General features: G+C 41.5%; 1 protein-coding gene and 2 long non-coding RNA genes across 7 annotated transcripts in view; 2 read left to right on the forward strand and 1 right to left on the reverse strand.

Annotated features, from left to right (window-relative positions):
• Positions 1-11,768, forward strand: part of RUNX1 (RUNX family transcription factor 1) — a 242,519-nt gene that overhangs the window by 157,219 nt on the left and 73,532 nt on the right. For all 5 annotated transcript variants that reach the window (XM_029938999.1, XM_029939001.1, XM_029938996.1 and 2 more), the window contains one exon: positions 4,859-5,015. In XM_029938999.1, the coding sequence (XP_029794859.1) occupies positions 4,859-5,015 (157 nt within the window). The remainder of the gene's footprint in view (positions 1-4,858; positions 5,016-11,768) is intronic.
• On the reverse strand, positions 4,767-7,000 carry LOC115291516. The gene is made up of 2 exons (XR_003908500.1): positions 6,583-7,000; positions 4,767-5,037 (listed from the first exon to the last, which is right to left on the reverse strand). It is a non-coding gene; the product is annotated as an uncharacterized LOC115291516 (long non-coding RNA).
• On the forward strand, positions 5,027-9,686 carry LOC115291515. The gene is made up of 2 exons (XR_003908499.1): positions 5,027-8,835; positions 9,348-9,686. It is a non-coding gene; the product is annotated as an uncharacterized LOC115291515 (long non-coding RNA).

Here is an 11,768-nt window from a genome sequence, read left to right on the forward strand (position 1 = left end):
TTCCTGTTCATTTTGAGGGCTAAGCAAGGCAGGTGGGGGGTGGGGGAAGTCTTAGAGATCAGATTGTGCCCTTTCAGGGGAGATAAATTTAATATAAACTTTTTTATAGTTCCAGGCCTCTCCTGGATCTTGATCTAGTTTTTTATACAGTACTGTCAGAGTTCCTTTTTTTTAAGCTTTATACACCTTCTAAACTTAACAGTATGATTTCTAAGACAAAACAAATATGTAATTGGCTCTGTCTTTAGAAATGGTCTGTTTTCTGAGGGCAGAAGTTTTTGAGGGGGAAGGAGTGAGGATGAGGTTCAAGAGCCACAGGACTCTTTCCCCACCGTCAAGCATCTCTGCAGATTTGCATTGGGAGCCTATTTCAATTTTAAATCATTCTAATCTCTTTACATAAACAGGCTCCTCGGGCTGGAGAACAGGACTGAGTCCCCTCTGTGACTAGGGACTTGACAGGGCTGGCCCTGGGGCCACTTTCAGATAAGAGCTGAGGGAGGAGACAGGCTGATAATCAGCAAAAGGGTCTTTTAAACCTGGTACCCCTGACCTACCAAGGGAGCTCTGTGCCTGCCTTTGAGGGGAAATCAGAATTTCTTCAGGACGGCCCCTCCTCCGCCAGGGAACCAACGCCCAAATATATCAAAGCACTAAGTGATTAATAATCTTGCGGAGGTGGAAGTGATAGAGCTTCGCAAGTCACCCCCCAAAAAAGCATTTTTCCCCCTAAAAGACAGAAAAGAAAATCCTGTAACTCGCTTTGATGAGCCACCAGGGAATTCTTTTCAGCAGACATCTTAGTAACCAAAGCGATTTTTTTTTCCAAAAGGACTTGGGAAGATTCACTTTTTTGAAAAATCTAATTCGTTTTACTGAGCAATCGTTTGTAGGTTCCTGACCCATAGATAGTTCTCTTGAAAACAGTTCAAGTGGTCTTGAGGGCAACTAGGGAAAAGGGAAGGAGGGCAGAGAAATGTCGCCACTTGAGTAATATCTGTCACCACTGCATCCCCATCAAGAGAGGCCTCTTCCTGGAGGAAGGCTGCTCGCTGCACAACTCAAGGGGCAGACAGAATTTTCAGCGAGGAAATGAACCCAAAGCTTAGGAGGGGGAAGTAAGCTAGCCTTCTAAACATGACTGTCTAGGTTGACTCCCTGTGCATCCCTGGCCCCACTCTCGAGCTAGCCGCCTACCTGCCTCCCCGACAGTTTCTGGAGACGTTATTACATTAAAATGTGGATTTTAAATAAGCCCCGGCTCGTTAAGAAGTTAATCAGTAAAGAATGATTATTTTCCCTTTAATATGGAGGAGAAAAAGTGAACCAATGATAAAGTCTGATGATATTGATGAAAAGAGCAGTTAAGTGATTCTTTACTCTTCTTAAATCCCATGTGCACCCCCCCCTGCTGTAATGTTTGAAATGAAAGGGAGACTTCAGATTATGAAGTTTCCTTAAAATAGATTAAAATCTGCCTCTTTGCTTATCCCGAACCCCAAAATGTAACCTCCCCGCCCCTCATTTTCCCCATGGAACTTCCTTCATTTTTTAGCATAGAAAAGACACATATTTTACTGCTGTGAAAATCTTAAATTTGCTACATGTTTCCTACTAGTTACAGAAGCAGCCTCAATAGCTATTTAGATGACTTGGGTGTTTGTTTTTTTTTAATACTGTGATATTACAGTTTGTTTAGGCCCTGGTTCTCCAGAGTCCAAAGGCATAAACATGCCCTTCAACAAGTTCAGAGGCTTTGGATACTAATAAGTCATATTCTTTCTGTAAGACAGAAAGAAGTAATGTTTCTATCAGCAAGACTTCAGTCCCTGGGTATGCATTAAATGTCATCTTGGCTGAATTCTGGGTTCCACTCCACAGATTTCTTTGAAGCTCTGGAAAATTAAGGGATTTGAAATAAATGAATTGTAACTATAATCTCAACCTAATGAGAGTTGTTTAAAATGCCAGTTCGAATGTGTGAGCAGGCCAGCCAGGGGTGGTGTAGGGATTCATGCATAGGAGGGCTGATATTTTGCCCAACTTCCTGATACTTTAAAAACAGAGAAGTAAAACAAAATATGAGATATCCCTTGGCCAGCAAGCCCCTGCTTGTCTGTTTGGTCTGTGTTAAATGTAAATGTTTGTGTTTCCTTACCTATTGTTTATAGCTTTTCATTCCAGTTCCTTCTTTTTTGTCTGTTTGAAGTTAATTTTTTTTTTAATTCTCTTCTTACTGCCTATCAGTGACACAATCTGTATAAAATTAGCAGCCATGTTAGTTTTAATTTTTTAATTTTTTTTATCTAGGCTAAGTAGGCTTGTTAACAATTAGATGTTATACGTTATTAGTGTAATTTCCCCGGATTTACTCTTCTCCCCTTTCCTCCTGCCAAAAAACAAAACAAAAAACAAAACAAAAAAAAGGAAAAAAATCCCTCTGAGACCACTAAAAGACCAAAGAAATGATCTTCAAGCACCCAAATGTCTTTCTTTGACTTTTGTTGCATTTTTTTAGAAAGGGAGTGGTAGGGGTTAAACGCCTAATTTTGTTGGTCTTAAATTCCACCATCAACACCCTTTTCATATTTAGCCACCGTGATCATTTTACTCTATATTTGTTTCTACTTGATGAAGGTCTCGCGAGTTTGCCAAATTACTGACAAAGATAGTTTTGGAAAGACGATAGAGGCCCAGGCATGGAGCACCAGGAGAGGGGCCCGAGGGAAGGAAGTGGTTTAGAATACATTTTGGAAGGTTTACAACAAGATTTACTGACTTTCACCTCTTTACAGACTCAGGCCCCGAGAACAGGTTATTCAGTGTGAAAACCATGTAGTGAAGCGTACAGTTCTTGTATCCTTACCGAAGGTTGGATTAAAATAGAGAAGCCGGGTCATCACAGGGAGGTGGTGATGAGGAAGTAGAAATATGGGTTCAAGGAGAGTATTTCAACACTTGTGAGCTAATTTTGCAGAGGGAAGTGAAAATAGTGAAAAAAAAGTGGAAAAATTTTTCAGAGACTGAAAAATGCAGAATAAAAGCAAACACATTTTTGTGGATCAAAAAAGTGGCAAAAATAAGTAAATAACTGACCAGGGAGATTTATTTCAATGATTTTTTCAAAACAAAGGCAATTGCCGTATTACTGCTCTTAATTAAAAGGAAACAAACACACTTATAATGGGAACTAAATATCTAATTAGAGGGTGCTTCGGGAATAAACAGCCGTGTTTTTAAATCTCCTTTGTAGAAAACATGCCCAGTGTTGGGATGGGAAGAATTAGAAAGAAAGATAAAAGGCCCAGTGCGTGTGCACTAAGACACGTGAAGAGCAGGCTTACCTAGTGCCATGTGGGCTGATTCTCCTGGTTCCACAGTCTCTTGTGGTGAAATGGCTCATCCTCCCTGTCAGACTCCCCAGAACCCAAGAGCTGAAGCATCACGAGGCATAAAAGCAATAGACAGTCACCTGGATGACATGGGGAGCGGGGAATCGCCAAGCAGGCCACGCAGATGGGCATTTCGAGAAACAATACTATCGTACAAGGGAGCCCGTGGCAGCCTTTTTCACAGGCAGAAAAAGAGGGTTGAAGATACAGGTATTACCCCCCAAACTGGGTAAAAATGAAGAGGGAGAAAACACGGGGAAGAAAATCCCTGGAGAATTCTTTGCTGGTCCAACTCAAACAGTGTGAAGAAAGCGACTGTATAATTGGAATGATTAGCACAAAATTCACTATTGACTGAAAAAGTACCATGAGGAATATCAGACATGAAAAAACTTGGGGGTATTTTCATTGGAAATCCAATGACCACTTTAAAAAATAGAAACAATGGAAATAATAGCTGATAATAATTGTCTAACCCCAATAGTTTCTGGAAGGGTCAAATGATCAGATACTATGGCGCGAAGCATCTTTACACCATGCTCGTTGGAGCATTTTACCTTGGAAATTCCTGCTTTTTTTTTTAATTACCTGAGTATCAAAAATACTTATCCACTAATCGTGTTCAGTGGCCCTGTTAGGAAATCCGTTCCTGTGCAGTTCACATTAGTGGAATTCCTCTTCGAGGTCAGCTGGTTTTGAGAAAAACCTCAGTCATCCTATCAGGACATAGTTGACACATTTGAGGACCCACACATATAAAAATGCCACCCAGGTCCACTCCTGACTTCAGAGCGGCACATAAAAGAGAGTACCCCTCTTCTCTGAGGTCTGTTGATTTTGGAATTAGTAATAAACAAAGGATACATTTCAGATTTTTTTTTTTTTGCCTTTGCCAGCCAGAATTTTCTGCTACTGACAATCAGAATAAGAGAAGCGAGTAAGGGGGTCCCAAAGAAGAACTGTGGAAAGACGATGTCACTCAAGAATGGTCAATAATGTAGTTGTCATGATCAAATTCAATTTTGGCAGAAATAAGTTTAAACACCTAAAAGCAAAGTTGGTCCTGCCAGGCCCATCAGTGGAGGTCTGGACGAGCAAAAGATGGGCTAGGTTACACACTCACAAAAACAAAACATTGCATTTCCCAGCTACGCACAGTTCAGATGATTGCAGTCGTGAGAAGGCACAGCTTTGCAGAGCCCTGGCTGCGTTCAGTCTCATCCTAACTGCGCCATGTGACCCTATGTGGCTTTATTAGGTGAATGTTTTAGGACTTGAAAATTTATATTTAGTTCTGCATAACGGAATTCAAAGAAAGTCTTCCCATGAATAACTTTCCTGTCATTTCGCTATTCCTTTACAAACTTAAAAAGGATCACTTAACAGACATTTAATTTTACAGCAATTACTACACCAACGTTTGTAACATTTCTGATGCCTCCGTTTGTCCCTTGGCTGGTGTGTAGGTGGTGGCTCTGGGGGACGTCCCAGATGGTACTCTGGTCACAGTGATGGCAGGCAATGATGAAAACTACTCAGCCGAACTGAGAAATGCCACCGCAGCCATGAAAAACCAAGTTGCAAGATTCAATGACCTCAGGTTTGTCGGTCGGAGCGGACGAGGTACGTATCTGTCAAAACTGAACTTGAAACACAAGTATTTAACATGGCAACAAACCGAAATTTCAAAACCTTCTAGAAGTTTCTGTGATGGAAGTGTCTCCCTAGAAACCCAGTCGGTCTTGTTCTGATTGCTACATCAAGCTTTTAAAAAATATTTATTTAAAATTTAATATGTCTTAAAGACTACCTCTACGTTGTTGCCGTCTATGGTTGCGCTGGTTTGAAACTGATTCAGAACAGGCAACACATGAATTGTGAATTTCAAGGAAACCCCTCAGGTCTTCGCTAACATTTAAAAATATAAAACTCACCATCATAGAAACTGACACCATACAACTGGTGTTCTCTACTTGGTAATTATCAAAAATCTATAGAATAGAAGCCTTTAACTTAGAATTCGTGAGCTGTGACATGGTGCCAAGTTTCAGATGATCACTTCTGATCATTACAAGGGCTATACAGCATATGGTTACCGAAATGTGGTTCAAATCTACCATCTTATGGCAAAATATGAAGACATGGTGTTAACTACCATTCTTGTTGGGTAAATTGGATGGCATTTATCACCCTCTGTTACGTGTAATTTGGACACCTTATTATTTGAGGAAGGGGTCAGACCTAGTTAACATTTCGGTGCTAATGTGTTAAAGACTGGATTACCCAAAGGAACTATTGCATCAGGCAGTTCTGTGTGTTTCATTTTTCTGTGCCCATTACTGAAGTATTAGAGCAGAAAGAGGAATTTTGGCCCGTAAACTCTCTGGTTTCCAATTATTTTCAAATATTGTGTTTTCTCTGTATTGTGAGGACTGAAGTCATATGTTATAAATAGCAATACGTCCTAGAAGTTTCATCGAAGAGGAAGGAGAGTTTGTTTTGAAAATCTCATTTTCATGATACAGTAAAGACTAAGCTAACAAATAAAAGTGATTTTCAGTGTGATAAAAAAGACATGATAAATACCTAAACAACAGTAGACGACTCTTGTATTAAAAAAAATTAAAGTATAACCTATGGACATTTAAACAGAAGAGTAATCCTCACTCTTATAAAGGCATCCCAAAATATAAGAAAATCTGTGTTTGACTAGCGGAAGAGCAGAAGGGGGTAAAGGTGTGTTGCTTTCTGGGGCCATCATTTTTGCTATCTTAGCTGTCCCGAGCATTTTTAAAATAGCATCCTAGGTTGAGAAAAAAAAAAAAAGATATAACATGATTGAATATATACGTTCGTAATACTATGTTAATAATAGGGTCATGCAAAGAAAATTATATCCACTTATTGAAAGCATGAGAGATGCTGTAACGTATAAAAGCATAAAGTCATTAAATGGGTTCACTTGTTATATTAAAAGTCACCGCCTTTCAGTAAATGGAATTCACATTATGATTCAGAGATGTGTGTTTAGAAAACATCTCGAAGGCTTCAGATGAGTGGCTGGCAGAGTAGGTGAGAAGCCAATAAAACACAAAGGCCCTATCGATTGCCTGGTGCCCGCCTACCAGCCTCGCTTACCATCCTGAATCAGTTCTTGCGATGTCTATTAGGGACAGTGGCCGAGTCTCACCGGGCTGCGTTTCCAGAGGAAGTAACGTTACCGCGGGGTGCATCTGTGTGGGTCTGTGTGTTACATTTGGGTGTAAAAGTGTGGGAAACTTGCGTGGATCGTGCCAGTGACATTTTCCCGCAAGCCATGCTGCGGTGGCTTTGAGGCGGTGTGCAGTAACCCGGTGATAATAAAGAATGAGATTTTGAAAGCAGCATGCTTCCTTTTCTGGCATCGAGGGCTGGTCTCTGGCCCCTCATTGGCCATTTCTGTTTTGAGTGGGTGACTAATAGGTGCTTGTGTTGACTTGGGGAACGGTGAACTGTTTCCCCAAGGTGTGGATTGTTTGCGCTTGGCTGCTTGATTCGTGCCAGAATGCCCTAGAGTTTGCATAAAACCCAAAGAGTAAAATAGCTGGAACTGAGGCTGGGCTGTCTTCTGATAACCTGGAACAAGAAAATCAGTTAAAATGTCACAAAGGGACAATATCTGTTTGGAATGGGCTCTGCTTCCTGTGCGAGAGAATAAGCAATCCGAAATATAGGAGCCCTAATTGCACATTTGACCCAATTACAGTTACCCTGTAGATTGTTGCTCTTGAGTTATTTGCTTGTATGTGTTTTTATTTTGGGGGGGGGCTTTGGTCAGTGCTACAAAACAAAACAGGCTGTCAAAAGGCCCCATTTGACTTTGTGTCATTCTGTCTCTCCATGGTTATAGAATACAACTTGATTTTACTCTCTCGAGTCCAAGTGTCAACATCAAAACCTGCCAGATCTTTTTTTTTTTTTGCAATTTGCTTCCCATTACGAAGAGAGCAGATGATTCTCTAATTTTAACAATTAGTCTTAATCTTCCTCACTGAATCTTGTCCTTTAAAAGTGTCATTACGATTTATTAAGTGATCTTCAGACTATTTACTGTTTCATTTTCTGGTTTTGAAAATGGGCCTGGAAACACGTCATTGGCATCAACACGCCACAGTGGCCAAGAAGGTCCTGGCTATTGGCTCGTCCAAACATTTCTGTGCCAGGTTCGCATTCTGTCAAACAGCACAGATCCCGACGGATTCTCAAAAGGGCTTGGTGCTCAGCTCTAAACGAAGGGTAGAAAAAGAAACTCCCTTTTCTTTTACCAGTTGCCAGTCCATGCAGATTGGGAAACCTCACAGAAGTTGCCAGAGGTTGGACATGGAAGGGTTTTTCTCTGTTCGACAAAACTGATTTGTCTGGGTGCTGGCTCGCAGCCAGGCTCACACAACTAATAACCTCAAGTTCAGTGCAACTGGGAAAACCTGCCCTTCCGGCTTTTATGGCCTTGCAGACGATGCTGGCCCCTAAAACATATTGGTGGAGGCTTCAGTAGTCTGAGCCGTCTTTCTTTTTCCCCTTCCCTCTTTTTGCCCCTTGCCGACTTAAATCTCGTTCAGGGTATACTGCACCCTTGGGATTTTTCTTCCTTCGATTCCGTGTCTCCATAGAAATGGAATCCTCTTTTATGATGGAAGAAAAGACAACAGCCTTCAGGGGCGGAGAGGTTATGCAGAACCCACAGGTGGTTGTTCAGAACCTTTCACTTAACCACAAGTTCGGAGAACGTCCCTCACCTCCAGAAAGTTGAAGTTCAGGGTCAACAGGGGTTCTCGTTGGCAAGGTGAATTAACAGTAGCTTACATCAGTTTTACGTCAACAGTCGAGCAAGGCAGGTATCCCTGACATTTTCAGTTACAAGAAAACCTATCGTGGCTGCAGCTGAGAGGCATTTAAGAAACTTTAGCGTCGAGATCTGTGAGCACTTCCGTCCCTGTCAGAGTACATAATCAGTTGGAAAGGAATCGATCAATCAGGGAATACGGCTTTAGTTAATTCATTTTAGAACCAAAGAGGAAATCTACCAGACCATATCATCAACCACGTCAGAAACAGGGAGAAGAGAATCCAGTGTACTTTTCCTTCTAACTTCCAGGAATATGATTTTTAATCTTTTGGGAACATCGTAGATAATTTTGAAAATCCCTTGGAAGCCTTCTCCCAAGGGGAAAAAATATACGTATTCGCTTATACACAGAGTTTCATGTATAGTTTCCATTTCCAGTTCCAGTATAGTTTTCAAACTTCCAGTTTGCTGAAGCTCATTTGTGGTCACCTTCTGGGGATCCACGGACCACCCCGCCCAAGCCAAGAATCTGTGAATTTGAAACTTGCCTTGGAGGGGCAGCCTAGCACAGGGCTGCTCATAGCAGATAACTGGAAGATAAATAAATGAACAGACGAGGTAGGCCTTCTTCTTGTACCCTGAGTGTTTTGGTAACACTTGTTTTTATTACAGCCAGGACCTGGTTTGTATAATTAGGAAAATAGATCCCATTCAAACTGCTGGTCCAAACCTTTTGAAGGCCATCAGGTATGCACACATGTAGTCCCTTGAAAGGCAAAGTGGCCCATAATGTCAGGGCCTCTACTGAATGCCTGGACTCCACCCCCCCACCACCAACCCAGCCCTGCAGAACTGCAATGTGAATTCCACGTTCAGCCCCCATGAGGTCCCCAGTTCTCTAGGCTATTAGGGGTTTAATTTCTCGGAGGAATTTATGTTGATGCTGACCTCCCTGGCAACTTAAATCTCCACTTTCAAAATAGTAGCCCTTCCCAATGCTTTTATAAAATGAAATTCCTTCATTACGTTCTTGCTATGGATGTCTTCCCAGACATAATATTTACCCTGTCACTATCTGACTTATTGCATAGTTGTGTAATGTTTGTTACTTAAGGCATTTTCATTCTTAGGCTACTTTATTTAGAGAACAGTATGAGGAGGTTGCGTTCAGACCAGTGAAAGACCGTGGTCGAGATGAAAGGAAGGCAGGCACCTTTCAGAGAAGATAAACCATCTGGAGATTCTGAACGAAAATCGTCTTTATGGAGAAAGAAGTGGTCTGAATGACTCACAATATTATCATAGGATCCAAGTCATTCTCCCCTCCATCACAGAGTCCTCTAAGATGAGCAGGAAAAATTTATCTGACAACCCAAGTTGTTCCCTGGATAACATTCCCGATAATAAGCTGGTAATCAGATCTCCTGGAGAAAATACAAAAAAAAAAAAAAAAAAAAAAAAAAAAAAAAGACATGAGTTGTATTCAAATCCACTCTCCCATTCTTCCCCTTTTTTCTCAGTTGCTGTTGATTTACATTTAAAATTTTTATATGTATATATTTATGTTATATTCATATTTAGTATATATATTGAATATGTGTGTGAGTGTATATATATACACATATCTACACTAAAATCTGCTCTCAGACTTCACTGTGGACAGAAATGGATTAAAAAAATTAAAAGGACTTAGCTTCTGATATGCCAAGCCCTAGGCAACCCTAGCAAATAATTCCTTTAGATGGCTCGTCAAAGGCTGTGTTCATGATCTGATCTAGAATTCTTCTTTGATTTTTAATTTGTTAAGTGTATTCCTTTATTTTGAGAGAGAGAGAGCACAAGCAGGTGAGGGAGCGAGAAAGAGAAAGAGAATCACAAGCAGGCTCCACACTGTCAGCACAGAGCCTGATGCAGAGTTTGAACTCACGAACTGTGAGGTCATGACCTGAGCTGAAACTGAGTCAGACACTTAACCCCCTGAGGCACCCAGACACCCCTAGAATTCATCTTTAGAGATCAGGTTTCTAATTCTGTTTCACATTTGCTAATAAAAGGGTAGCAACACTTTCTTAAAGCAAATAGCTCCCTTCCTTCCCCGTCCCTCCCATCAGCTCCCCCCGCCACCACTACCACCACTGGCCTCCTTGTCCTGTGAACACCACGGCAAGGACCAAGGAGAAAAGCCCTCTTGAAAACTGCTTATGCCTCAAACACAGAGTTTCAGAATTCATCTCTTCATGGTTTTCCTGCTGATTTTATGAAGTACCAGACATTGCCGATAGCGGCAGACAGCTTTTTGAAATTGAAGTTAATGATATGAGCAATATTTCAGAGTTGGTGAGCAGAAGCTAGACGTCACCCACCCTCCATCCCTTCCGTGCCAGCCAGCTCGCGTTCGGTCAAGGCAGCTCTTTTTTGGTGGGGACAGAGAACTATCAATCAGAAAGAGCCTCCGAGAGAAAATAATGGTTGAATGATTTTTAGAACTTCCTGTTTCAGCAGCAAGCATTATAGACATAAACAGTGATCCCCGGCCAACGGCGGCGACGCTGCCCTGCTTCTAATAAATCAGTTTTGTATTTTCTTTTTGTGCTGGTTGGCGAGGGGCGAGAGAGGGTGGAGAAGATTGGTTATGGAAGAGCATATTCGGTGTTATTTTTTTAAAGAAGAAAAATTACTTGTTGGAAAAGAGAGAGAGTATATGGTCTGGTGACTGTTTTCTTTCTGTTGACGATTATAAAACAAGTTCAGATCACTAGGGGGATGTTTATAAATAGTCATGTCCTGTCAGTATGAAGAGGTTATGTGTTTTTGAAGGATCTGTTGGACTTTCAGTCAGTCTGGTGTGTGTGTGTGTGTGTGTGTGTGTGTGTCCATGTGTGCGTGTACACGTGCATATACATCTGTACTCCCACTAAGAAGTCTTCTTTATTTTTTTAATGTTTATTTATTTTTGAGAGACAGAGAGTGTGAGCAGGGGAGGGGCAGAGAGAGAGGGAGACACAGAATCTGAAGCAGGCTCCAGGCTCTGAGCTGTCGGCACACAGCCTGACTTGGGGCTTGAACTCACGAACCGCGAGATCATGACCTGAGCCGAAGTCGGATGCTTAACCGACTGAGCCACCCAGGTGCCCCTGAGAAGTCTTCTTGGACCAAATTATCTTTGGTACTAAACGCATGCTAATCACATCTTCTCATGAAGCCTAAAGAATGTGATTAACAAAAATTAATAAATGAGCAGCGTAGGTTGAATGAATTGCCTGTGAAATACTTCCAAATGTGTGTTTTATCGGCTTGCTCTCACGGTGTGGGGGACATATCGCTGCTCTTCAAGATTTGTATTTGTGGGGGCACCTGAGTGGCTCAGTTGAGCTCAGTTGAGGTCATGATCACACAGCTCATGAGTTTGAAACCTGAGTCAGGCTCGCTGCTGTTGATGCAGAGCCCATTTCGAATCTTCTGTCCCTTTTCTCTCTGCCCCTTCCCTGCTTGTGCTCTCTCTCAAAAATAAATAAATCTTAAAAAAAAAAAAAAAGATGTTATACCCACAC

This window comes from Suricata suricatta, chromosome 5 (assembly GCF_006229205.1).
Source record: "Suricata suricatta isolate VVHF042 chromosome 5, meerkat_22Aug2017_6uvM2_HiC, whole genome shotgun sequence".
NCBI classification, from domain to species: domain Eukaryota; kingdom Metazoa; phylum Chordata; class Mammalia; order Carnivora; family Herpestidae; genus Suricata; species Suricata suricatta.